Source organism: Balaenoptera borealis, assembly GCF_965194805.1.
Source record: "Balaenoptera borealis genome assembly, chromosome: 6".
Classification (NCBI taxonomy): Eukaryota; Metazoa; Chordata; class Mammalia; order Artiodactyla; family Balaenopteridae; genus Balaenoptera; species Balaenoptera borealis.
Window position 1 is genome coordinate 55,859,896 of NC_138863.1, and position 26,420 is coordinate 55,886,315.

The 26,420-nt window shown below is 40.9% G+C and overlaps 1 protein-coding gene and 1 long non-coding RNA gene across 2 annotated transcripts in view; one reads left to right on the plus strand and one right to left on the minus strand.

Annotated features, from left to right (window-relative positions):
* Positions 1-26,420, plus strand: part of PDE11A (phosphodiesterase 11A) — a 423,005-nt gene that overhangs the window by 387,256 nt on the left and 9,329 nt on the right. The window contains exons 18-19 of the mRNA XM_082395677.1: positions 1,785-1,859; positions 6,795-6,878. Coding sequence (XP_082251803.1) covers positions 1,785-1,859; positions 6,795-6,878 — 159 coding nt within the window. The remainder of the gene's footprint in view (positions 1-1,784; positions 1,860-6,794; positions 6,879-26,420) is intronic.
* LOC309630436 overlaps positions 12,792-26,420 on the minus strand; it is an 88,157-nt gene continuing 74,528 nt past the window's right edge. The window contains exons 3-4 of the long non-coding RNA XR_014245666.1: positions 24,640-25,329; positions 12,792-18,440 (exon numbers count right to left, since the gene is read on the minus strand). This is a non-coding gene — a long non-coding RNA (uncharacterized lncRNA). The remainder of the gene's footprint in view (positions 18,441-24,639; positions 25,330-26,420) is intronic.

Genomic DNA, 26,420 nt, shown 5'->3' on the forward strand with positions numbered 1-26,420 from the left:
TGGGATTTTAAGTACAAATGAAACAGTGGTACAAGTTGAGCTGTGAAAGAAGCACAGGGGAAATACCCAAGACCACTTTAGAAAGCTCAAGGAAAAGGAGTTTGTTTTAATTTCTTTGCTTTCCAGGGGCTACTGACCTCTGCAGGACTCCCACCTCGGGGTGACCTGATATGCACACATGCATTCTTTAGTGCAAAAGATCCACCTCAGAGGATTCTGAGGGAGAGTTCTGGGAACTGAATAATGAGGCCAGGTCCTTAGGGGACCATTTCTTCTCAAAAGGAAGGCCAGAGACCAATGAGAGAGGCCTGGAGTGCTAAAGTGAAAGGCAGTGGCAGAGACTGGGGAGAGAGAAGTGAACCAGGGCCTAGAAAAATTGAGTCAGTTCCAACTGGTTTTATGCTGTTGAATTTTTAAAATGTTTAAAATCTGAACTGGCCATTCTATTTTTTAATAAATGACTGCACACTTGCTACTCTCAGATGTGTGTGTGGGTGTTAGATGTTGTTGTTAAGTTTTGGCAATGGTTACCATTTATGGTTGACAAATCTCCTGAGAGATATACTTTAGGTAAATTATCTTGATTCTCTGCACTTGACCAAAATTAAACCACTCTAACCTTTGCCAGACCTACAAACCTCATCTTTACAAGAGCCTGGAATAGAGAAAAATTAGTCTGGGGATCCAGATCTTCTTGCCATCACATTGTCTGGTATTTCTTTTCTGCTCTTCCAATATTTTGTAATCCAGCTAGTTCACGCTCAGAGATACCCTAGATGTACATCATAGTGTTGTTGAAAACACCCATTCAGCACTTATCTGTTACGTCAGTTTGCTTCCCATAAAACTATCAGTAGAAGCACAGGGCTTGGGGAAGAAGAAAATCTCTGCAAGCTTGACCATGATCAGTAGCTTCTGACCATCCACACTAATGGATGAAAAGTAGAAGAATATGTGTCCTTACTTTGGAAAAAATCTCTGTGGTTTGGGGTAGAACAGCCATTCCATTGTGCTGTACCAACTAGAACCCACCATAAATAAACACTGTTATTTAGTACATGGATTGAGACAGCCTGAAGACCAAATCACATTCTTCAGACTATATCATAACATACTGTAAAAGTCTGGTATGAACAGTGAATCTAGCATTAGTTCTGCCCCTTGAGTGGTGGCTACTGTAGGAAGTAAGGGGTGGGCCCCGGGTTTATCCGTTCCAGAGTGTACATAAATACTGGTAGGGTGATATGGTTAAGGAGTTTTTGTACGGCAAGATGAAACCAAACTAAAATACAAGTATGCAACAAAGTAAAGAATCTGCACAGAAACAACCGAAAGTTGGCTGAATTATTATTACAAATATAGTATAATAATATATTATAATAACATCAGTTATTATTAGGTTATTATTTGCTTCATTTTTCTGGATAAGAACATTTCCTGCTTTGAAGGTGGCAACCTTGTGCTTCATGTGTATATATAAGCTCTACTGTCAGAGATGGTCTATCGGCATGTGTCTAAGGATACATTGCAACTGTACTTCAACTCTTATTTCAACAAAAATAAATAAAAAAACATTGCACAAGTTCTTCTGATTAAAAGGAAATCAGTTTCATTGATTAAATTCTATAATACCTTCAAACACAAAAGGTTAATATACTTACTCATAAGCTTTTTAAATGATTGTCTGTCTTGAAGATAACTACCATACACATAAGCCAGAAATAACTTCTGTGTCTCGTGATGAATTACACATACCTGTCAATTTAAATATTTCTGTGTTTCAGGTGGCTGAACTTGTAACCAGCGAGTTCTTTGAACAAGGAGATCGGGAGAGAGCAGAACTCAAACTCACTCCTTCAGTAAGTTCTTCCTTTTCTTATGACGTATTTACCCTTTCGAATGACATTTTCAAAAATAACTTCAAATCACACCTTGAAAATGGGAAAGACAGAGAATGGATTTAAGGAAGCACTCTTGAAAGTTTAAAGCTTTAGTTGAACTTAGATGCTAAACACTCTTATTCCCAGTTTTCTGATTAACAGGGCTGATCTACTTAACAAGCATTTCCTGTACTCCCACAGTGGGAGAAGTAGGCGCAAGGGAGGATCGCAGAGTAGTATTTGAATAACTCAAAGCCTAGGGCTGGCATTTCATATGTAGTCAGTGGCTACTTTGAAACAGAAATACAGAAGAAAATTAAAGGCAAGCAAGCTGTCCAGCCTTGATGGGCTAGAACAGGCAGGTGCAGTAAATAATGGATATTCTGGATTTTACTTTCCAATTTTGAACTTTCCAAAATCCCAAAAGCAGATCAAGTCTCTGTTTCTTTTCCTTTTTTGCAAAATGAAAAGTTGCATCTGGGGAACTAAGTTCTGCTGATTGAAATGCTATTTAGATTGGATTCATCCATTCAATTATTATTTGAGTATGCTTACTGTAGGCTAAGGATGATTCTGTTTTTACTCATCAGGAGACAAAGACATAAATGCCTCAGTCACCACCCTCAAGGAGAGGGCGGCCTCTTTATTCTTAATGAATGGGTAGCTTCAAACATATCACCCAACGACTCAAAGAATGGTCCAGAATATTCTAAAGCCTGTCACAGCACAGAAGATTCATTGCAGCTCAAGGAATGTGTTAATTGTCAAGAGTGTCTGTTTATGAGGATTCAAATCAACTCAGTTTTGAATATTTGGAGTTATTTATAAGCTCTTCAAGTTTTAAAACACCTGTCTTTGCTGACATTTAAAGACAAGGAAAAGCAGCAGAACTGGCTCCTAGCTTAAAGAACTCACAGACTTACTAATTTTGACTATTCTTTATTTGTTGTTTACCTACAAAGGTCAGAAAGACTACATAAGTTAAAACAGCCATCAATTATTTTAGTTTCCAAAGCAATATCTATTTATACTGTTTTCAACACATCCCTTTGTTCTTCTTTGGTGATGTCACCAAATTTGGTTATAAAATACAGATACTAGATTGGGATACATAGTTAATGTGTAAAATGTAGCACAACTCAAATTTCTGTCTGCTATATGTATATCTATTTTCAAATAAAAGCTTTTCTCCTCTTTAAAAAACTGTTTCAGAGGCCTCCTCTGAAGAGTTTACAATGCAGCAAAACCACAGGTTATTTAATTAAATGAAAAAAATATGAGTCAAGTGACAGCATTGGCAAGCTGGCAGGTGCAGTGGTGCAGCACTAAGGGGAACTTTTGTAGGCTCAGGTAAGGGTTTTTCTGGAGACATAAATGAAATTAATTTTGTGGTGGATACATAGCTGTAAGTGCTGCTCTCTCCCCACAAAAGCCTACTTAACACGGCTGATGACTACCTCCTCAGGCCTAACTGCTGTGGCAGGGCTATCCCACATTAGTGCTTTTCCAGAACTGTCTGGAAATGCACACACCCAGGTTGGACACCTGCTGTGCCCATTATTCCATGATATTTAGGAATAAAATTGTCCAAGAGCCCTTTCAGGTGTCATAGTCCTAAAGGTCACCAGAGTAACTTCATGAAGACAAAGGCTAATCTGGGCAACATCCAGATTAATACTGGAAGCAGTGAGTCAGTTAATAGCACATGCTTGAACACCTTCAAGTATCAAGCATGAAGCTGGACACAGTGCATCCAGCCATGAGCAAGGCACCATCTTCCCTCCCTCAAGAAGCTTGTCAACTGGTGGGAAATGTAGACATTAAATAAATAATCGCCAATAATCAATTACAAGATGCAAAATTCTGTAAAGGGAAAACACAAGACAAAGTGGTATCTCACACACTCATCAAACATTTGTTAATAAGTGACTAGTCCAGAAATGACCCCTTACAGTTATGGTCAACTGATTTTTGGCAAGGGTGCCAAGATAATGCAATGGGGGAAAAATAATCTTTTCACCAAATGGCACAGGGACAACGGGATATCACATGCAGATGAAGATGGACCCTATCTCTCACCATAGCCTAAAATAAACTCAAAATGTATCATAGACCTAAATGTTAGAGCTAAAACTATAAAACTCTTAGAAGAAAGCAAGATATAAATCTTCTGGATTGGATTTGGCAATGGTGTCTTAGATATGATACCAAAAGCACAACAAACAAAAGATAAAATAGAGAAATTGGACGTCATCAAAACTTAAAACTTTGTGTGCTGAAGGACACTATCAAGAAAGTGAAAAGACAACTCACAGAATGGGAAAAATTATTCACAAAGCATATATCTGATATGGGCCTAGTATCTAGAATATATAACAACTATTGCAACTCAACAATAGAAAGACAACCCAATTTTTTAAATGGGTAAAGGATCTGAATAAACATTCCCCTAAAGAACATATATAAATGGCCAATAAGCACATGAAAAAAAATGTTCAAAATCATTAGTCATCAGGGAAATACAAATCAAAACCACAGTGATATACCACTTCACACCCACTAAGATGACTATAATCAAAAAGACAATAACAAGAGTTGGCAAGGATGTGGAGAAATTGGAACTTTTTTTACATTGCTGATGGGAATTTAAATGATGCAGCTGCTTTGGAAAACAGTTTGGCAGTTCCTCAAAACATTAAGCATTAGAGTTACCATTTGGCCAGCAATTCTACCTCTAGGTATAGCCCCAAGAGAAATGAAAACATACATCCACACAAAAACTTGAATGTTTGTTGTAGCATTATATATAATATCCAAAAAAGTCGAAACAACCCAAATGTCCATCTACTGATGAGTGGATAAATAAAATATGGTATACAATAATGATACAAGGGAATATCATTTGGCAATAAAAGTGATTGAAGTGCTGATGCATGCTTACACGGGTGAACCTTGAAAACATTATGCTAGGCGAAAGAAGCTGGTCACAAAATACCACATATCATATGATTCCATGAAATGTGCAGAATAAGCAAATCCATAGAGATAGAGAGTGAATTAGTGGCTGCCTATGTCTTGGGGGGTTTGAGGAAGAATGAAGAGTGACTGCTAATTGATATGTGATTTTTTTTTCCTTGGGGTGATAAAAATGTTCTAAAATTGACTGTGGTTGGACTTCCCGGGTGGCGCAGTGGTTAAGAATCCACCTGCCAATGCAGGAGACACAGGTTCGAGCCCTGGTCCTGGAAGATCTCACATGCCGCAGAGCAGCTAAGCCCATGTGCCACAACTACTGAAGCCTGTGCGCCTAGAGCCCGTGCTCCACAACAAGAGAAGCCACCGCAATGAGAAGCCCGTGCACCGCAACGAAGAGCAGCCTCCACTCGCAGCAACTAGAGAAAGCCCGCGGGCAGCAATGAAGACTCAACACAGCCAAAAATAAAAATAAATAAATAAATAAATAAATTTATTTTAAAAAAAATTGACTGTGGTAATGGTTGCACAGCTAATTGTGAATATACCAGTGAATTAAACCAGTGAATTAAAAAAAATACATAACTATATACTATGCACCAGAAACAGAGTCATTAAATAAATTTAAAAATCTCAGATAACAATGAGAGCTAGAGAGGATAAAACAGAGTAATATTTTTTAAAGGAACATTTTGGACCAAGATTCATGCAGTTCACAAGAACCAGCCCTTCCTCCAGCGTATTTCAGAGTCTTCTCCAAATGCCTAGTCCTCCTTCCTGATATTTACATTTCACCTTACAATCAAGGATGAGCAGAGCCCCTAGGAGACGGTGACCTCCTCCCTAATTTGGAGGTATTTTCCTCAGCGGCGCCCTTCTATCTTCTGTGACCTCAGCGGCACCCTTCTATCTTCTGTGACCTCAGCAGCGCCCTTCTATCTTCTGTGACCTCAGCGGTGCCCTTCTATCTTCTGTGACCTCAGCAGCTAGTGATTTGGGCCCCACCCACTCCCACCCTCGTTCCTAAGTCTGAAGGATGCAGGATTTCTCAACATATCTGAACCAAGGAGATGTTATGAATCTGCCCTCACGACCTGTGTGAACGCCAAAATGATGTGGATGCCACATTTTATTTAGAGGAAAGACGAAACCTACTGTAAGACCATAGGCAGGGCAGGGTTGCTTCTTAGACCCTGGCCTTACTCCTTAGGAATAAAAGGAGGGACAGTCTCACTGGCGTAGAACGGGCAGTGTTTGTCCGAGGACTCTATCTCAGCCATCCAATTCCAACTGATTTTCTTTTTATGTCTGCCCAACAGAATATGTCACTTCTTTTTCTCTAAATTTTCTGAACATTATAATATCATAACGTTTAAAGGCTGGGAATGCGGAGAGAATGGGTACCTGCCCCCATCATCCATCCAGTGATAGGTAAAAATTTAGGAATTTATTCACAACAGGACCTTATTGAGAAACACAAAATTGTCCCCACCCTGAAAAAATAATACAAATAGTTTCTATTTAAAATGAAATTGCTTTTAAGGATCTTTTCCAATCTATCCCACCCTCTCTCGCTATAAAAATAAAAGCCTGCACTATTTTTCTAGCAAAAAAACACTTCCCCTTCCTTTGACTTGTACCCAATTCCCAGTCACCTGATGGCTTGATTTAGTGGCAGTTACCTATAACTGAAGACAGATTTTGGCCCCAAGGAGTTGCGTGCTATAAAGTTCAAATAAATTCATTTACAAATCTCATAAAAAGAGGTGAAAATACTTTATTTCTCATCATAGATAAAGGAAAAGAAAGTACGTGTAAAGATTGATTGTGGTTTGTGAAGTGTTCAGTTGGTAAAAATCGGATCATTGTGGCAAAGTGTTTGACAAAGCGCCTGTAAAAGACTCCAGTGTAATAAAGCAAGCTTCTCCTCCCCCATTCTAGGCTATATTTGATCGGAACCGGAAGGACGAGCTGCCTCGGTTGCAACTGGAGTGGATCGATAGCATCTGTACGCCTTTGTATCAGGTAATCATGACTTGGGAGGGTCTGTGTGTCCTGACCGAGCCAGGAAAGAAGAGCGTGTATACCGCACTTTCAGAAGTATTAGTTTTAGGACACGCTTCCAGGGTATGTGTGTTGCCAAAAAAGGCTGCAGCTTATCTTTTTTTTTAGATTTTAATTTTTTTTTTAATTTATTTATTTATCTATTCATGGCTGTGTTGGGTCTTCGTTTCTGTGCGAGGGCTTTCTCTAGTTGCGGCAAGTGGGGGCCACTCCTCATCGCGGTGCGCGAGCCTCTCACCATCGTGGCCTCTCTTGTTGCGGAGCACAGGCTCCAGACGCGCAGGCTCAGTAGTTGTGGCTCACGGGCCCAGTTGCTCCGCGGCATGTGGGATCTTCCCAGACCAGGGCTCGAACCCGCGTCCCCTGCATTGTCAGGCAGACTCTCAACCACTGCGCCACCAGGGAAGCCCTGTAGCTTATCTTTTCTCAGATTTCTGATCGGTCCCCTGGGAAGATTTGGTACTCGGAGGCCGGAGACCCGAGTTCTCCTTGGGCCTCACCTCCCTCATCTATAAACCAAGGATAGTAATATTTTATCTCAGTATTTCCCAAACTGTGCCCCATGGGACATAAGTATCCACCCATAACTTTTCAGAAAAAGCTCTCAGGCCCAATAATTAGGGAACCTCTCCTGCACATTAAAATACTGAAGGCTCGGAGAAGTCCTTTGGAAAAGAAACACGTTTAACCTTGATTAATTCTGAATTTCTCAAACATTTGACCATAGAAATCTCATTCAGTTTTTTTACGTTTTTCTTTTACTTTTATTAATATCATGTTAGACATGAGAGTTCCATGAAACATGGTTTTCTGCCCTGACCCCATGGTCTGGGCCACAGGGTTTGAAAAGCCCCTTCCATCTTAAACATCCGCCTCTGTCTGAGATGCATGACAAATGGCAACCACTGAACCCTGAGCAAGGTGCACGCCCTGTTTCCAGGCCTGCTGCGTGAGTTTGGGACCCTGCTCCTGGCAAGGAGACTAGTGTCATCAGCTTAGAATGTTCACACTCCACTTTTTGAGTAGAATTAGGGCTGACATGGGTTAACACTCACAGCTTAGTGTGCGTTGGCTTTTAATTCTGCTTCTAAGTATTTGCTTTCATGTGTAAAACCTGGCCAGTTCTTTACCCCCTACCTACCTCAATCAGACTGAGCTGCTTTTTTAACTTCAAAGTGAGAAACACATGGAGGGAAAGCAAAACGGCTTCATTTCTCACTCTGTCTAACTCCATTAAAAACACAGTATTGTTTTTTAAGGACTTCACAACCATTAAGTTTTAGGCTTATCTACCACTTTGCTTTCAGCACTTTTAGGGACTGCTGAGCCCTGTCACATTACTCTAAAAAAAATAAAAGTAAAAAATAAAAACACCTAGAATACTGTCTTGAAGATGGAAATGTAATTTTTAATGACTATAAGCAACAAAAGTAAGTTCTTATTTGTATTATATTATCCATTAAATACATGACAGCATACAATCAGACAAGTAAAGCTTTAAAAGAATCTAGAACAGATTCTTTTAGTTATACGTGGGACATAATGCTCTTTTATTTAATAATGAAAGATTGGATGAAAAATCAAGAATGATGTCTACGATATTGTAAGAGGATCCTCAACTCTCTTTTCTCCCATCTGCGTCTCCCATCCTCGCTCCACTGGTGTCTCTGGATAAGCTGGGTCCCCACGTGTAAGGCCCATCGCTGTTGTATCAGGTATACCTTGCTTTGCTAAATTGACCTTGACCACCCATGTTGAATTATTTTTTAACATTATTCACTTTCCTATGCACACTTAGGCCATAAATGAGATGAATTCTTGCAATTAATAAATTCCTTTTACTGTGGGTAAAGCTTAGGAGGATGAAGACATGTATTTGTGGGGCTGATAAATTTTTGGTATTAGTCTGAAAAGCTACTTTGGAATGAACCCAACTCCACACACCCTTCCTATGTGATTAGTTACAGTAAATGCTGGAAAGGACTCTTGTGTGCTTTTTCATGTTAATTTAAGTGTTTCATTACTGGTTCACAGTCATTTGGGCTTACTTTTTATACTTCCCATTAAATACTTTGAAATCTTCAGGTTAAAAAGGAAATTACTTGAATTTCAAATGAAAATAGCAGCTTCCAGAATTTAAGGAGTAATATTAACCCATCATATTATCATTCCTGATTTTTCACATCTGTTTTACTTTACTCCCTATCTGTGACATTAGGTACACCTGCTATTTTTATCCACAGGAAATTGACATATAGAAAGCTTAAGTGACACTCCCACCAAATTCGCTTTGTCCTACTCATCTGTGGCCTTGGTTTTGATGTAATGGCCTTTCTACTGCCTCACTTTACCTCTGCTGGATATTGTCCCACAATCTTTTCTTATTTAACTGGGGAAAGTCATGGCATTTAAAGAGGAATGTGGAAGGAGCTGTTTATAAAAGTTCATATTCATACCTGCTGCTGGATCTTCTCAGTGAACACAGCATGAAAATCATGCTCTTTTTTAAAATTCCTTATCATCACTTATTTTTTTAATCTCATGGATTTCATTTATAAATTCTTTATAATGCTTTATAATTTATATGTATATATATAATATATAATTTTGAAACCAACATTTCAAAAAGCCCTCAGACTGAAACCTTGCAGAGTGACTTTAAGTATGCCCCTTGAGGGTCCTCATTTTGTCCCATCTCAAGCAGTTGGGTGTTTTTTATTATTTAACCGTGAGAGTTAATGTGAGATTATTTAATCTCACATTAACTGTTGATGCTCCAGAAAGGTAACGGAATCCGTCAGTGGGCAGGAATCACCATGAGTGCGAAGACACAAAATCTTGAGGAAATGACTCATGAAGCAAGGAAGGTCCCTGCTATGACACTGGTCAAATGTCAAAATGTCTGCAGGAACTCAGGTTGTTGCTGAGAGGGCAGTTTGGGGTTTTTAATGTGAAAGTGCAGTGATAAGGAGTCTGAGAGGATAGAGGCAAACGGGAAAGTATGCAGATGGCACAAATCCCAGACTGTGAGAGATGACATAGTCTGCGTTACGGAACAGAAGAATCCAACGTGGCTTTGCTGAGTCCGTCTGGGCAGAGGGCAAAAGGATACAGAACGGTAGCTATGAGACCAAGAGATGTCCTTGTAACGGCCAGGGCCCTGCTGACCCCAAGGTGGGGCAGGTTTGGGTGGCAAGAAGCCTCATGTAGAGCCTGAAGCAAAACGATACGTACATCACGATGAGGACCCCCCGAGCAGGAGGAGCAGTGTGGAGAGATGCGGTCCAGCAAAGGCAGAGGCCAAACAAAGGCATTGTGTGCCTGAGGCTTCTGGGCGCAGCCTGGGACAGGACGGGGCTTGTGGAGGCGAGGGCGGAGGTGCAGCCGGGCAGTAGATGCAGATGTGGTTTCAGTGCAGCTTTTTGACTTCTTTGACTTTCACTGGGTAAGTCGGTTCCACTTCATGGTTTTGAGAGGGTTGTGCTTGGTCAAAGTAGATCAAGCTCTTTCCACTTTCGCTTCAGTTTGCTGAGTTTTGTCTCTCCTCCAAGCAAAGGGTAGATTATCAATACTGTCTGGTGCCTGAAGGGCTATTTATAGGTGGGAACCCACAAAAAGTACACCGGTACATTTTGGATGCCCATTACACTTAAAATCAAAACTCTTACCTCTGGGACAACTTCAATTTCCAATCTGTGCCTGTGTTGAGGAAAAACAAGGAGAACCCCGCAAACCCCCGACATCTATTCAATAAGAAGTTTCCTAAGCAATCTAGCAATTGACTGAAAGTGACTGGCAGAAAATATATAGATATATCTAATAAAGTAATGGGTAGGGAAAGAACATGCAGAGAACAGTCCCAGATCCATGGATGATTCTATAGGAGGGAGATGTGACATGCTTATATACATATGTTTATATGTGAGTGTAAAATTCTCCAGAACTTGCTCATCTTTTTAAGCTTATGATTCCAAACTTTTCCTTGAAAACAAAATGGAAAATTGTCCTAACAGGCAGAAGTCATGATTTATCTGTGGCAGCATTTTAATCAGGAAACATATAGGAAGCCAAGAGTGGGCAGGGAACCATCAAAGCGTGTTCCCCCAAGAGAAGACTAAAACCCTAGTTAGTTAGCTCTGTCCTAGCAGGGTATCTCCGAGGAATACACTGACATCTGATTCCTGTGCTTTCTGCTGTCTTTGCACCCCGCTGGGGATCCATTAGCCTGCTGCTCAGCATCTTTGGAGGAAGAAAAAACAAAAAGAAAGAACGAAGAAAAAAAAACCAAAAAAAAACCCAGGCACCATCAAACTTTGAAGTCACTGCTGCACCAGCCTTAGGGATAAACAGAAAACCTGATGTGGTAGCGTCACGCTGAGCCTCTCTTTGCAATAGCAGGCGAAGTTTTTGCCCTTTATTTTCATTCTCAACTCAAACCTCAGGGCACCTAGAATTTCAGTGATACACTATAAATCATTATAAATCTTCTGTTTGTTAAGGATTGAGGGATTTAATTTTTATTATGAACATAATCAGATTTTCAGCTCATCCCAAACTGGCTCTTGATTTTGGAGTGTTTGACAGATAATGAAAACGGCTTGACTTGGACAGGATCTAGCTGGAATAATTCTCTCTCTCCATTAAAAGAAGAGTTCGGCAAGAGTGTTGCCTCTGTATAAAAATGTCATGGGGTTTCTGCAACAGGCAGGGCTTCTGAAGTTATGATAACAGTGATTTTTGGCTTTTTTTCTGCCTTCAGCTGTAATGGTTTTTTGGAAAATGCATTCCACCTGATGCAGTTATTAGTATGCTCTCTGGGGACTTCCCCAGCGGTCCAGTGGTTAAGACTTCACCTTCCAATGCAGGGGGGTGGGTTTGATCCCTGGTCGGGGAGCTAAGATCCCACATGCCTTGCGGCCAAAAAACCAAAACATAAAACACAAGAACAAATTCAATTAAGACTTAAAAAAAATTTTTTTAAATATGCTCTCTGAAAAGAAGGGAGGAAAAAAAATCTTTAAAATATAGTTGAAGTTGTAGAAACTGGGAGTTAGAATTGCTAAACTGGAAAAGAGGAAGTAAGGTGCTACTCCAAGACAATTTTTTCTGGATACCAATAAAAGTACTTCAAAAACAACTCAATGTTCCCCAGATGGCTCATGCCTTGTGTTCAATTTTTTTCAAAAAAGAAAAAGTAGTGAGCTACAGAGTGACTAGTTAGAATATAACATCATCTCCTCTTAAAAACCTACAAGGAATGGAATGTAGTTAGAGGGAAACAATTTCATCCCATACTTAAAAAAAAGTAGGACACCACCCAAATCAGTTTCCTGTAAATGTTTTCTGTACGACTTTTAGTATTCCTGTGAATGAGAGAAAGAAATAGTTGAAGCTGATTTCTTATTTGTCCTACAAAGGGGGGACATATATGGAATGACATCATATATAACTCTAAAAACTCAAGAAGGAAGAAAGAAAGAAAGGGAGGGAGGGAGGGAGAGAGGGAGGGAGGAAGGAAGGGAGGGAGGGAGGGAGGAAGGAAGGGAGGGAGGGAAGAAGGAGAAAAAGAGGGAGGGAGGGAGGGAAGGAAGGGGGAGAGAGGGAAGAAAATAACTTCCTATATTCTCTATAATTTATATTTATCTGGCTCCACCTTTTCCTGGTGATGGGCGGCGGAGGTGGGGGGGGGTGGTGTTCAGGGACTGGTACTTAAACTTGACAATTAAAGTATCTCAATTCCTTCTGGTTAAAACAAGTCCTTGGGAAGACTAAAATGTGAATTGTTCCCAGTCAGAACCATTTCTTCCCCCCAGCTGACATCCAGGTGCCAGGAGAGCTCACCTGTCTTTGTAAGAGTTCCGTGACTGGGGGGAGAGGGACCGAGTGCACCTGCAGCCTCTGGGGTCAAGGCTCTGGGCGTGATGCCGAGCTGGCCTCTGGGACTGTGGGGTGGGCGCAGTGAGCACTTCGTGGAGGGCCTGACCACTGGCTGTGGCCGCTGCAGACCCCGGTCCATGCAGACCATGGCAAGCGCCACCAGCTTCCTGCTCAGCTGGTTCTCTGCCATCGCTCAGCCTGCGGGGCACACATGAACCCCCAGCTACTTTCTCTTCACCCTGCCGTCCACACAAGAGCTTCCTCGGTTCTTTCTAATATGCCGCCTGGGTAGTGCCAACTTGTTCTAGGAAAGTTCTGTCATTTTTCTGAATTAGGCTCTGAGATTCAAGAAACAAGCCTTCCCCTCACCCCCAGGGTTCGACCCCCAGGGAACGCAGAGCCAGGACACTCACTTCTGATCTCATTCTCCCCGCCTCACTCCCTTTCTGTCTCTCTCTCTCCTCCCTCTTTCTCTCCTCTTCTCTCTCCCTCCTCCTTCTCCCCTTTCTCTAACACCCAGAGTGGAAAGTTTTTGAATTTCCTTTTCCTAGTTTAATGGGAACTCTCCTTATATAGTCTCCTCTGTGCTCCCCACTCCAGAACTTTGTACTCAGACTTGATGATTTGACCTAGCCAGGCTCGGTTCCTAAGAGATAGAGTTCTGGAATTTAGAAATCCCTTTTCTCACCACGCAAAGCTGACATTGAGAGTTATTCTCTCTGAAAGCTATGTGATGATAGTTCGCTGTTTCTAGCTGGGAACCACCACTTGCCTGGGGAAGGAAAGCCTACTGAGCTAATGGGTGGGAAGCCACGGGCATCACGATTCAAGCAGAATGAAAATACATTGGTTTAATATTTTCAAATTATTGTCCTTGTTACATATGCTATACCCAAATCGGAGTGCTGATAGTAAAACCTGTTCAAAATTTTCTATGTACTATTAGTCAAATACAAATGGAAGAGAAATATAAACATTCAAAAGTGTCAGTTTTATGTAGTTTATACCCTGTCTTCCAAACTTTTGCCAAAATGATCTTCCTTTTTAAAAAAATACCAGATCATGGTATCCTCCTGCTTAAAAACCTCAGGTTACTACCACAATCTATAAGATACCTTCCAGATTCCTGGGGTTAGCCCTCTCATTCTGAGGCCCCCTGCCTCTTGGCCTCATCTCCTGTTACCCATGCACCATTTGCCCCAAAGCACAGGACTCACGAACCCTTTTGTCCATTTTGCCTTTGCTTATACGTCCCTCCCTCTTCTTTCTGCCTGGAAGAGGGCAGCTCAAACTGTCACCTCCTCTGTAAAACCTTTACTCCCCCTCAGCATTTCTACTCTACCTATCTCTTCATAACCACACGGAACACTCTGTATTGTGGTCATCTTTCTGTCTGTCTGTCTTTTCTGTCTTTCTTCCCTGTTAGACTAGTTTCTTGGGACCATCATATTCTTGGTACCCAGAATGGTGCCTAAGTATATTCAAACTGCTGTTTGTTGAATAAACGAGTGAAGAAACAGAAGAGTGAATGATGAGACACAGGACGCAGAATTAATAAGCAGTGGAATGTACAAAGTAGGGTTATAATGTCATTTTAAATTATCATCTGTAAATATATAAAACCTTTCATCAGAGTGTGCACTGTTATATTCCTGCCCATAATCTGAAGTATATGGCCTATGATATCTTCTTAGAAAGTGGTTTAGTTCTCATCATGGTTGAATTGGTCCTTAATTCTAGCATAAAAAGACCAGTTTATAGCCATGAATTTTTCAGGGCTTTGACTTTTTCAACTAGGAAATACATGAAATTTTCTTTTTTCCAGCATTGGCAGAAAATATAGTCTTCAAATTATTTTAATATTCAAGTTGATAGGGAGAGCTAGCACATATACACAGATTTCAAGAAATATTATATATTATATAAAACACTAAATTATCATGATTTAAATATAATTGTCCTTTGACTTAGAAGACTTTTCAGATCCTTCAGTGCCTAACAGTTATCAATACAAACACGAAATAACAATGTGCTCTGTAGGGTGAAGTGCTGAATAGCCCAGAGGGCTCATTAAGAGAAGAACATTAAAGTTCAGGTCGCTTCCTGCATCAAGCATGGTACGTGGCTGGTGAAGGCATTTCACACCCTTGGCTACATCTCAGAGTTCTTCCTGAATACCTGACATGCCAGGTTGTTTGATTTGGAGAAAGTTTTCCACCTCCAAAAAATGACTTTGACTTGATAAAGCAACCAGCTCTGTGTACATTTTCTTGTAAATAAAATGGACTTTTGATTTATTTCATGCAGCTTTTAAAAACCTGTTCTTTATACAGTAGGACTTAATTTCTATTCATATGCATTTTATGAGCTCAAAACTGCCATCATGAATCTATATTAAAATGCTGGAATCAGGTAAAAAAAAGTTACAATATACTCCCTAATAAGGCTTTTTCGGGGGGGTGGGGCACGTTGGGTCTTCGTTGCTGCGCGCGGGCTTTCTCTAGTTGCGGTGAGCAGGGTCTGTTCTTTCGCTGTGCTGCGCTGGCTTCTCTTTGCGGTGGCTTCTTTTGTTGCGGAGCACAGGCTCTAAGCACGCAGGCTTCAGTAGATGCATCACGTGGGCTCAGTAGTTGCAGCACATGGGCTTCAGTAGTTGTGGCTCACGGGCTGTAGTGCGCAGGCTCAGTAGTTGTGGCGCACAGGCTTAGTTGCTCTGCAGCATGTGGGATCTTCCCGGACCAGGGCTCGAACCCATGTCCCCTGCACTGGCAGGCAGATTCTTAACCACTGCGCCACCAGGGAAGTCCCCTAATAAGGCTTTTGAGGGTAGAATTTAAGATAAGATCTACTTCTCCCTATCCAGCTGACCAGCATAAATAACTCTTTTTAAAAGTGTTTATGCTTTGAAATCACGAAGCTAAAAATCACTTAACCGCAAGCCCATACAAGGCTTGGAATGTCGTCTTTACTTAAGTTACTTTCCAGTTCCTCAAGAAAGCATATTTTAAACGTGGATTTACGTCTTCTTCATGGCCCTCTCTTCTGTGACTCTCTAAAGAAGAAAAAGGAAAGAAGGAAGAAAGGAAGGGAGGGAAGGAGGGAGAGAGTGAGGGAGGAATGGCGGGAGGGCAGAAGGGAGAGAGAAAGGAGGAAGGAAGGAAGGGAGGGAGGAAGGGAGGGAAGGAGGGAGGGAAAGAGGGAGAAAGAGAAGAAAACTTGCATTTTTCACTAGGAAATGAATCCAGTCCTCCTTTAAAGACTGGTTTTTGCATTCTAAGTGCCTCCCCAAAATCTCTGCAATTTAAAGTTCATTTGAAGGGTCAGCATTGTTTTTGCTGCTGGGAAGTGAGGCATGAGATAAACATAAAGCATTCTTATTACGCTATTGCCAAACAGAATCCTCTGTATTATTCAAACTGTCTCCTAAGAGAATTCAAGGAGGCAATATCTGGATCCTCAGCTCTCACTATTCTTATATTTCGTTATCAGAGCTGCAGCCGTAAAAATATTAAATCAATCACTCAAGGCACATCGCCCCATCTTAGCAAGCAGACGTGGTCAGAGGGAACCAGGCTCTCAACCTCATGGACAGTGAACATGGCAGCCCAGCTGCTGAGTCTGGCAGCCAGAGTCTAAAACGAAGTTAAAGACTTGTATCCGACTGAGTTTTTGGAAAAGGAGTTCAGTATTAAAGCCCATAAGAATACAAAGGTATCCTTATGCATACTTTCTCAATAAGCAGACATTTATTGAATACTGACTATAGTGGCCACTGGATAGGGCTTAAATTTTAAAGTTTACAAAGCGCTTTTACATACACAATGTAATTTTACCCTAACTCTGTGAAGGAAGAAAATGCTTCATTCTGAATCCTATAATGTCTAATAGTCTAAGTTTTATAAATGAGGAAACTGAAACCTACAGAAGCTAATGGACTTAACCAGAGTGAAGCAGTTAATACACAGCAGAGCCAGAATTTCGAAGCCAAGTCTTCTCAGCCTTACTTTGCTGCTTTTTCCCACTGCACTGCCCTGAGAAAGTGAAAGGCCACTCCATTAGTCCGGCAGTGCTCTACCTCTTTAAACCTCCCATTTACAAAGTAAAACTCTGAATTCTTCAGAGGGGAGGATACAGGGATCTGAGTAGAGATTCCAGGGAGAGTAATTCCTAGAGCACCGAATGGGTTAATGTAAGTTCTGTTCAACTGGTTACCAGAGAAATACTTTCTCAGAAAGGCTTTATGTCAAATTGTCCTTGACCAAACACTTCCACCTGTAACTGAGTTGATGTTGCCAATAAAAGATGGTGGATTGACCTCCATAATTTATTCCACATCCTTCTGAGAATTCCATTAATAAAATAATATAGGAATTTTTTAAAGACATAAACTTTCTTAGGAAATGGGAAGAGGCTGGAAGAATTTTAAGGAGCATGATAGAAAAAGCCTACAACGCCTTGAACAGTTTGTAAGTAAGGGTATTAACAACGTGCGATTGAGGACCGGGAAGGAAATGAGGAGTACAGGAGAGAAAACATATATGGCCTCAGAGCATACCTAAATCGTCAAGAGCAGACTGTGGGTAGAAGGAAGGACTCACATTCTCTTTTTCCTGTGATGCCCCTTCATACTTGTCCACATGCAAACACATTTTCATCCAGGTACACCAGTGTATTCTGCTTTGGCCACTTAAGATAAAGTTCAAAACATGCTTCCACATCCTTAACATAATTTTCATATTGTCCTTTGAAACGGCAGCCTAGTATTCCAAACAGTGACTTGTCATAATTTATTCAGTCATTGCCTACTTTTTTTGGTTGTTTGGTGGTTGTTGTTTTTGCTAAGTGACATAATTCTAAAATGAGTACCTTTGTTCAATATTTTATTGATTATTTAATGCTATTAAGTGTGATTAGAAATAATAACGTTGCATTTCTTTAAAAAAAGATATAAACTCTCAAGGACAACAAAATGTGAGAGGGCATAAGATATCCTCAAATATTGGAGGCTGGAAAGGAAGTTATGTCCCAGGCTGTCTGCAGAAGGGGACATCAACAGGAAGAGAGCTGATCTGTCTTTCAGAAGGAACAGGTTCAGGACTTCAAGGGTCCAAGTTCAGCCAAGAGGGGGTCTATTAATTTCCTACAGCGGCCTAGCAAAATACAAGAAACTGGGTGGCTTAAAACAACAGAAATCTATTCTCTCACAGTTCTGGAGACTAGAAGTCAGAAATCAAGGTGTCAGAAGAGCTGGTTCTTTCTGGAGGCTCTGCAAGAGAATCCATTCCACGCCTCTCTCCTGGTTTCTGGTGGTTGCCAGGAGCCCTTGGCGTTCCTTGGCATGTAGCTGAATCCCTCCAATCTCCACCTCTGTCTTCACATGACATTCTGCCCTGTGTCTCTGTGTTCCTGTGTCTTCACATGGCCTTCTTTTATAAGGAGAGCAGCCTTTGGATTTAGGGCCCACCCTAATGCAATATGACTTCATCTTAACTTGATAACATTTGCAAAGACCCTATTGCCAAATAAGGTCACGTTCCCAGGTACAAGGGTTAGGAATTCAGCATATCTCTCTTTTTTTTTTTTTTTTTTTTGAGTGGAGGGTGTGTGTCATAATTCGATCCATAATAATGAGGTTGAGGCTTGAGCCTGGAAACAAGAGGAAAGGTTGGAAGTTGGTAAAAAGGGTCTCAGGAATCTCCCACTATCCACACAGCCAGGTAAACAGCCTTTGCAAAGGCTGCCAAGTCAGACCAGAGAGCTCTTCTCTTGGAGCGCTAATTGGGAGAACTCATGGCGGAAATTAAAAGCCTGTGGAAAGACTGGCTGGACCCCAGGACACCCCCCTACTTTGCACTCAGGGTGCCAGCAGCCAGGTAGTCCCAGGAGCAGAAAAGTGGGATTCCTCTTGAGGGAAAGAGAATAGCTTCAGACGAAAGATCTGCATGTACTTGCACTTGGGACTCCCTCAGTGGAAGCGGCAGCTCCCTGCAGGACGCACCCCCAGCGACAGTCAGAGCCTCTCCCGCTCCCCTGCCCCACTTTATACACTGCCCAGAATAAGTCTTTCAGTGCCTTGCACGTAAATATACACTACCAGATAAGGGCCACAGTATGTTTGAGGAAAGCCTCCAATGTGAAGGAAAGGAAGCAAATCAAAACACTGAAGGAAAAAAGAATTCAGAGCATACAGGAAATGCAAAAAACAAAAGACAACTTCAAAAAGCCTCTAATGTCATAAAAAGACAAATATGCTATAGCATAGGACCAAAGTCTCTAGGATTTTCTAGTTGCCCTGTCATGATTTTCTCCCTCCTGCGGGTCCTCCTGTACTGGGCTCTCCTGACTCTGCTCCCACTGCCAGCGGCTACCACTCGGACCCTCGTCATGCTGGGAAGCCCCCCCCTTCACCCCCTCAATTCCATCCTCCACCGAAACACCAGCATTACCTTCCTAAAGCAAATCTGGCTGTGGGTCCTTCAGACTCTCCCTCCCCATCACAGAAGAAAAAAATCTAAGCTGGTGCACTGGACCTGCCCATGCTCACCTCCTCTCCCTCCTCCCCTTGTACCCTCTGCTCTTGACATTCCAAGCCACTTGCCTTTTCCCAGATGGCTTCCCCTCTCATATTCCACCCCCCGAGCCCTTGCTCACACAGCTGCCTCTGCCCGGCCTACCCTTCCCTCTTCCCTCCAGCAAATCCTGCTCTGACTGAAGGAACCCGCTCGGAGGACGAGCTCCTTGTAAAACCTCTGTTTGCGCCCAGGAGGTAGATATCCCAGCCTCCGGGACCCACTGCATTTTCCTTTATTGCGCATTATTCTCGTTTGCATTCCCCGTCTCTGTCAGCCGCAATGCCCCGCACACACTGGGTGCCCCGAACCTCTGCCCTCACCAGGCTAGAGCAGGGGTCTCTAGCTTGTTACTCAGCTGCCGAGGGACCCCCGGGGCTGCCTCTAGCAGCAGCATAGCCAGTGTAGCAAGAGGATAGGGAAGGAATGGGCTATCACAAAGCTGCTAGGAAGGTCTTGCGTTCCCTCAGCATCGCATGCCTTCAGCATGCCCTGAAATAACCTACCATTCCTGAGCTGCCCTGTGGTGGGCTTTAGCATTTCTGTCTTTATTTCATGGCTGAGAAACTAGGGAGGTTATACTTGCCGCTCAGAATCGCCTCAGTGAATTAGGGGGAGTTTCAGCGTGTGAATGTCTCCCACCAGCAAAGGGAGGGTTAAGCTAGAGAACCATAAAATAACAGGAAAAGAATGATTCTCCAAGCCCCTGACTTAACATGTCACCTATGATCTTAGTGCTACAGGTGGTGTGAACAGCTGAAAATCTAAATATGACAGGAGAAAGAGAACAACAGAGACACACACAGAAGAAGAAGGCAGAGGGAAAGAGAAAAGAGACCTAAAATGAGGCAATAAGGGCTGAGCGTTTTTATAAGGGTCCTCTTCCAGGTCCCCCCTCCTTACTAGTAAAACCTACAGCTCCTTATCCTCAGCTTTCTTTTCATGGTGATCACCACTGGCTTGAAGGCTTGAATGAAAATAACTCCACTCTGCTGCTTTTTTAACGCCTTTGGCCTTACAAAGTGACTTTCTTCTTGGAGCAAGTAGAATTGATGATAGTTAATATCAGTCTTTCCAAGAGTCTGAACCAAGGGAGATAGAGTATGTGGAAATGCTTCGGGAAAAGTAAACATTACATGCTAAAGCCCTCCATACATGTGAGTCATTATTCTTGTTATTATCATTAATATCATCTCTAAGCTTCAGTAGCCTCTGTTGGAAGTTTGGATAGTAAATAGCCGAACTGCTGGTCTCACTAAGGTGTAGTGCGTCTATAACAACATTTCCTGAGCACTTCTTATGTGCCAGGCACCAGACTGACTTTCCAGGCATTATCTGTTTTAATTCTCTTAGCAATATCAAGTTAGATACTACTATCATCCCCCTTTTCAGATGTGAAAACTGAAGCTAGAGAGTTTCTGTAATTTGCCCAAGAATACACAGATATTAAGTGACAGAGCTTAGATTTTTTTTTTTTTCTGCCTTCAAATCTGGGCTTCTAACTGATAGGACCTTACTGCCACCTGAGATGATGTGTGAGCAGGCATTAATGTTATACAAACCTCAGGTCCTTATCAGGTCCCCTGAAACAGAAGCAACACGCTATTGTAATACTAGAATGTTCATCTAACAGTGAGCTTGCAGATCATCTGTAGATGAGGGAAGTGAAACCTTGAAAGGTTACCCATGACCTGGCTTGACGGTGGCAAAGCTAGGTTTAGAAACCAAGACTTTTGACCTCCAGTGTAGGGTTTGTCCCAAGATACTCTGCCACCTACATATTGAAGCATATTGTCTCCAAGTGTTCAAAGCTATCCCGAAGGGACAGAGCTTAAAAAGGAAATCTATCTGAGTAGTGATGCAGATTTCAAACACACAGAAAGCAGATGGAAGCAGGGAGTTTGTTTTGAAGGACAGCATGGTGAACCAAGATGCCTCTAAGAACAGGGGAAATGGAATGAAAAGTCAGCAAACAAGGTAGAAAAGACAGCCCTGAGAGGGCCTGAGAAACTGAACAGAAAATCTGAAGGAAGATAAATGGATAATTTAACAGCCATTCAGTTTTTAAGAAAGACAAAGAACAAGCTACATTGCATCAGAAAAGGCCTAGAAATGATGATGGATGGGGCCCTTCAAATGAGTGGTGAACACAACAGAATCAGTCGCCTGCACGATTCCCAGCTGAGGGCAAATTTGAGGAACTAAATAAGGATATGAGACTGATACGGATTGAAGAGTTTTTCAAAATCCGTTTAATGTCCAGGCAGGGGACATTGATCGCTTTTCAGAGGAAATGTTTAGGATCAATGAGGTAGTCGGCCCTTATTGGAATGTGGATGGAGGGAGGGGATTTACACACAACATTAGCACAGTGTGCATTAAGGTACTGAGATAATTTTTGAATCATGGTGGCAAAGCACTATATTATTTTGATCTTTATGAAATAATTATTTCTCTTTTTTATCCTTGTACTCGTAAGCTTTCTTTATTAACAATGAAATGACTTGCTATTGAGTAATTCTAACACATGATCAAAAGTTGCTAGTTCCTTTATCAGTTCATGTTACACTTTTAAGTAGAATGTTTTATTGTTAAATAGTTTATACATGCCCAGTGAACAGAATTCAAAAGGTCCAAAAGGCACAAAAGTATTAGAGAAAAGTGGTCCTCCAGTGGTCCTCCCTCACACTCCTGTCGCCAGGTCACCCAGGTCCTCTCCCTCAGGGCAACCACTATTAACCAGTTTCATCCAAAAACAGTCTATACAAAAGCAGAAATACAGTGTTTTTGGTTTTTTCTTTGATTGAGATATAGTTGGTGTATAATACATATATGGATGTATACATATACATGTATGTGTGTGTATATATGCATGTATACACATATATGAACAGTGTCTATCCCGCTCCATACCTTGTTTCCTTACACTTAATGTATTTTTGAGATCACTCCTTTTCAGTGTCCATACAGCAGCTATCACATTTGTTTTGATGGCTGCAGAGTTTAGATCTTAAAGATGTAGAATAAAGTATTTAATCAATAATTAATTATTAATTATTTGTGAACACTGATGTTGTTTCTAATAATTTGCTATTGTAAACAAAGTGCAATAAATATCTTTGTAAATGCATCATCTTCATACTTTATTTGTAGGACAAATACCTGGAAGTGGAATTAGTGGGCATTTGGCGTATGGGCATTTGAAATTTTGATAGATATTGCCAACTTTCTCTCTATGGAGTCTGAACCAATTTATATTTCTACCAGCAGTGGCTGAGGTGCCTCTCCTTCTACACTCTTACCAAGACAATGTGTTATCAAACTTCTTGAATTTTGCCAATATGATGGTGCAAAATCTATCTCATGGTAGTTTTAATTTGTATTTGCCATATCATAAATGAGTCTGATCATATTTTTAGTACAGATTTATTTACTTAGGAGCCATTTGTATTTTCTTCTGTAAACTCTCCATATTTTTGCCCATTTTTCTATTGGGCTGGTGGTCTTTTCTTATTGATTTGTAGGAGCTCACTATATATTAAAGAAATAGACCTGTATCTGTAGCAAAAGTGGCAAGTATTTTTCCCAGGTTGTCATATATCTTTTCACTTTGTTTATGCTATACAGGAATACATTGATTTTATGTAGTCAAATTCATCTTTTTTTTTTATGGCTTCTGGATTTTATGTCATACAGATCATGACTTTCCCATTACAAAATTATAAAAAATTTTAAATTCTCAGAACTTCTTTTAGTATTTTATGGTTTCATTTTTTTATATTTATATCTGTGACTCATCTGGTTTTGCTTTATTTGATTGAATGTGAAGTGTGAGGTCAGAATCCAACTTTAGTTTTTTGTTGGCTACCCAGTTTCCCCATAAGTTTTTGACTAATCATTTTCCTTATGATTTTAAAGGTGACCTTCATCATACACCAAAAATTCCCTTAAACTTAATTCTATTTTTACTCTTTCTATTCTGTTGTATTATTCTGTCTGCCTAATCACATTCTTTTAATTAATATTGCTTTATAATATATTTTAATAATAAGCCTAGTTTCACCTTCCCCATTACTCTTTCAGTATTTTCCAGGTATTCTTGTTTATTTTTCCATATAAGCTTTAGAATTTAGTTCAAACACAAATCTAGTTTGTCTTCTTATTGGGATGCTTATTTAATCTTAAATGACCAATATCTGAAAGTTAAATTAACATAAAACTTCCCAACATTGAAAAGAAGAAAAACGTCACCTATTAGGAAGTTTTTGTTCATAAAATTCTAATGTTCCCTTCCTTAAACTATACTTCAAAAATTTAATTAAAAAAATTCAGAGTATTGGTCCTGCTGTCCCCACACATACAAACTTTTCCCATATCTTAGTCTTTGGGAGAGTTAGCAATGCAATAAAGCCACAATAACATACCTTCCATCAGATCTTAAAGGTGACCCTTTCTTTGGACAAAAGGCCAGCTAATGATACACCCAGTGGTATGTGCAAAATACCCCTTTCTTTGTCTTCCTATTCTTTTTCCCCAAAATCTTTCTTTATTATGTTGTAAAATTAAGAAAAAGTAGGTTCTCTTACCATATGGAGAGAGACCAGTAAAATAATAGAGGATTTTTGTCCCCAAGGATGTTTACCTAAAGACAAAACATCTCTCATGGATTCTTTGGGTCTGGTTCGCTGTCGATCTGGGGCTCTGGGATGCACAGACTTTGACGGCTCCCTCTCTGTCTCAAATCTGAGCCCTGTTTGGTGCTGGCATGAGGACCACCTTTAAACTCTCACAAGAAATACTCAGGCATCATTAGATTTGAATGGCACTCCCTAAGCAGTTCATTAGTACAAATATCAGCTAAAAAATAGAAGGGCAAATGATAATAGGGTATTCTAGAATCCATTCTAGGAGGTACCATGGTAGCTTACTGAGAACACCATTCACACTAAGGGCAAGGGATTCCACATTTGTAAAACCCTCTCCCACACAGGCACCCCAGCCATTATGCTTGGAGAACCCTAGGGCTCAAGGCATGTGAGAAGTATACAAAAATATATATAGTAAATGAATGCTTGCAGCTCAAAAAATAAATTTTTAAAATGGTTCTTTTTACACATTGAACTTTGCAAAAACAATAGATTATATACATACACATACATATGTGTATATATATGTATATATATATGTCTATAAAATCTCAAGTGGCATAGTTTCACCAGAAAACATTCCAGTGTATAGAGAGGTGGATTGTTACCATGTGGCTGTGTTTTACTTACATGTTCCAACCACCTCTTACGTGAAGCCCCATTCATCAAAGGCTGTGGCTTCTGGGTCAGCAGCTATTCCTTCCAAGTCAGATGTTGCCTACACAGTGAACATGATTGATTAGCTACCAGTGTGCTCTGAAAACCTGACCAACGGGATAACCTAGGACAGAATCCTAGAGGGGCTCATTATAACAGAAGAAGCGGTCTCCTTGCTCCCGTGTACAGGAGCCATCTTTAGGCCTGCCGTGATTTACCACTTAAAACCTTTATTTTCCCAGGGTAGGCTTGAAAAGAGGAGTCACAGATGAAAGATTCACTGTCTACACCTAATGTTTGGGAGGTGGCGTGAGGCTGCCTCCCTCCTGTGAATTTGTCCTGAAGCAGTGCCGAGGACACTAGAACCGAAAAGTTGCTCCAGTGTCCGGACACTGTAGTCAAGTGTGAGACACATGTCCTCACCAACATCCCACTGAGATCCCTCATGGGAAGACACCAGGGGCTTTGTCCTCAGGCAGGCCTGGACTGACGTTCCAGCTCTGCTGTATACTTACCCATGTAAACTTTGGTCCTTTTAAGTTGATTTCCGCAATCTCAGGTTCCTTATCTGTCACAACAGGGTCAACAATACCGATCTCTCCACATTGTTGTGAGGTTTAATGAGCTCCCATCTGGATAGGCCCCAGGATGGCACGCGGAACACTGGACACATTCAGTACGCAGTAGTTATTAGCTCATTTTGGCAAGGTGTGTTTTACTCTCTCTCACCAAGAGCGAGTGGGTGGCCTTCAGAGTAGACTCGGCCCACAGACGTGTCTCATTCAGTTGAACACTGTTTATAACGTGTAACATATCCAGTTTGCCAAAGGCCTCACCACTCCCAACTGTATCGTGCAGCCTATTTCATTCATCAACTTTACTGGCCTGGCCCGGAGGACATTGTGTTTAAAACTCTTGCCCTGTATTATGGAAATAACAATGCTGTTAATCCAAGGAGACTAAAATTCCTGCCTCATTAATTCGTAATGTTAATCTCATTTGTAAATATCATTTCCCACAAAGGAATCCCTTGAGCATGTAAATAAAATAAGCAAAACAAGAAACTTGAGAGATTAGGAAGGAAATGGAAAGGGAAAGAAAAGAGGGAGAGAAAATTTCAATAAAGCATTTTCACTTTTACAGTCACTATTAATCTGCTTCAAACCTAGGAAAGAAAATGATGTCTTTCTTTCTAAGTTATTACTAGTACTGTAATTAGCTTTCAGGAGATTAGAATTGATGCTACAAACATCAGTGTTATAACTTGGCTAGACTATGCCCTTAGGATTCCGATTACAGATCTGAATCATTCTTATGTTGGATTCTAATGAGCTTGCTTGCCCTCCTCATAGTAAGTATTATCTCTGTGGCTTTATCATCTTTACTACTAATTTGGGTAACTCTCTCACATTATTTAGATCTTAAGCTCTCAAATATCACTAACAAAACAGAAAGATCTGACAATATTTTTTGGCATTTGCAAAAATCAGACATAGCCAACCTGTTACTGCTGAATAGATACTACAACTGTTACTGCTGTAACAGATCTGCAGAGTTAATATCACATATAGAAAAATAGTTTTCCCAACTGGAAAGAGACTCTCACCCGATGTGATAATTGTGGAGTGACACTGAGCTTCCACTAAGGAGAAAATAACAGCTAGTTGCTGTTTTTCCTTTCTGTCTGAGTTCACCTGGTCCTTAGGAAAAACGCAGGCTAAATTGATGCCGTCACCCAGGTCCTTTGAGTCCTC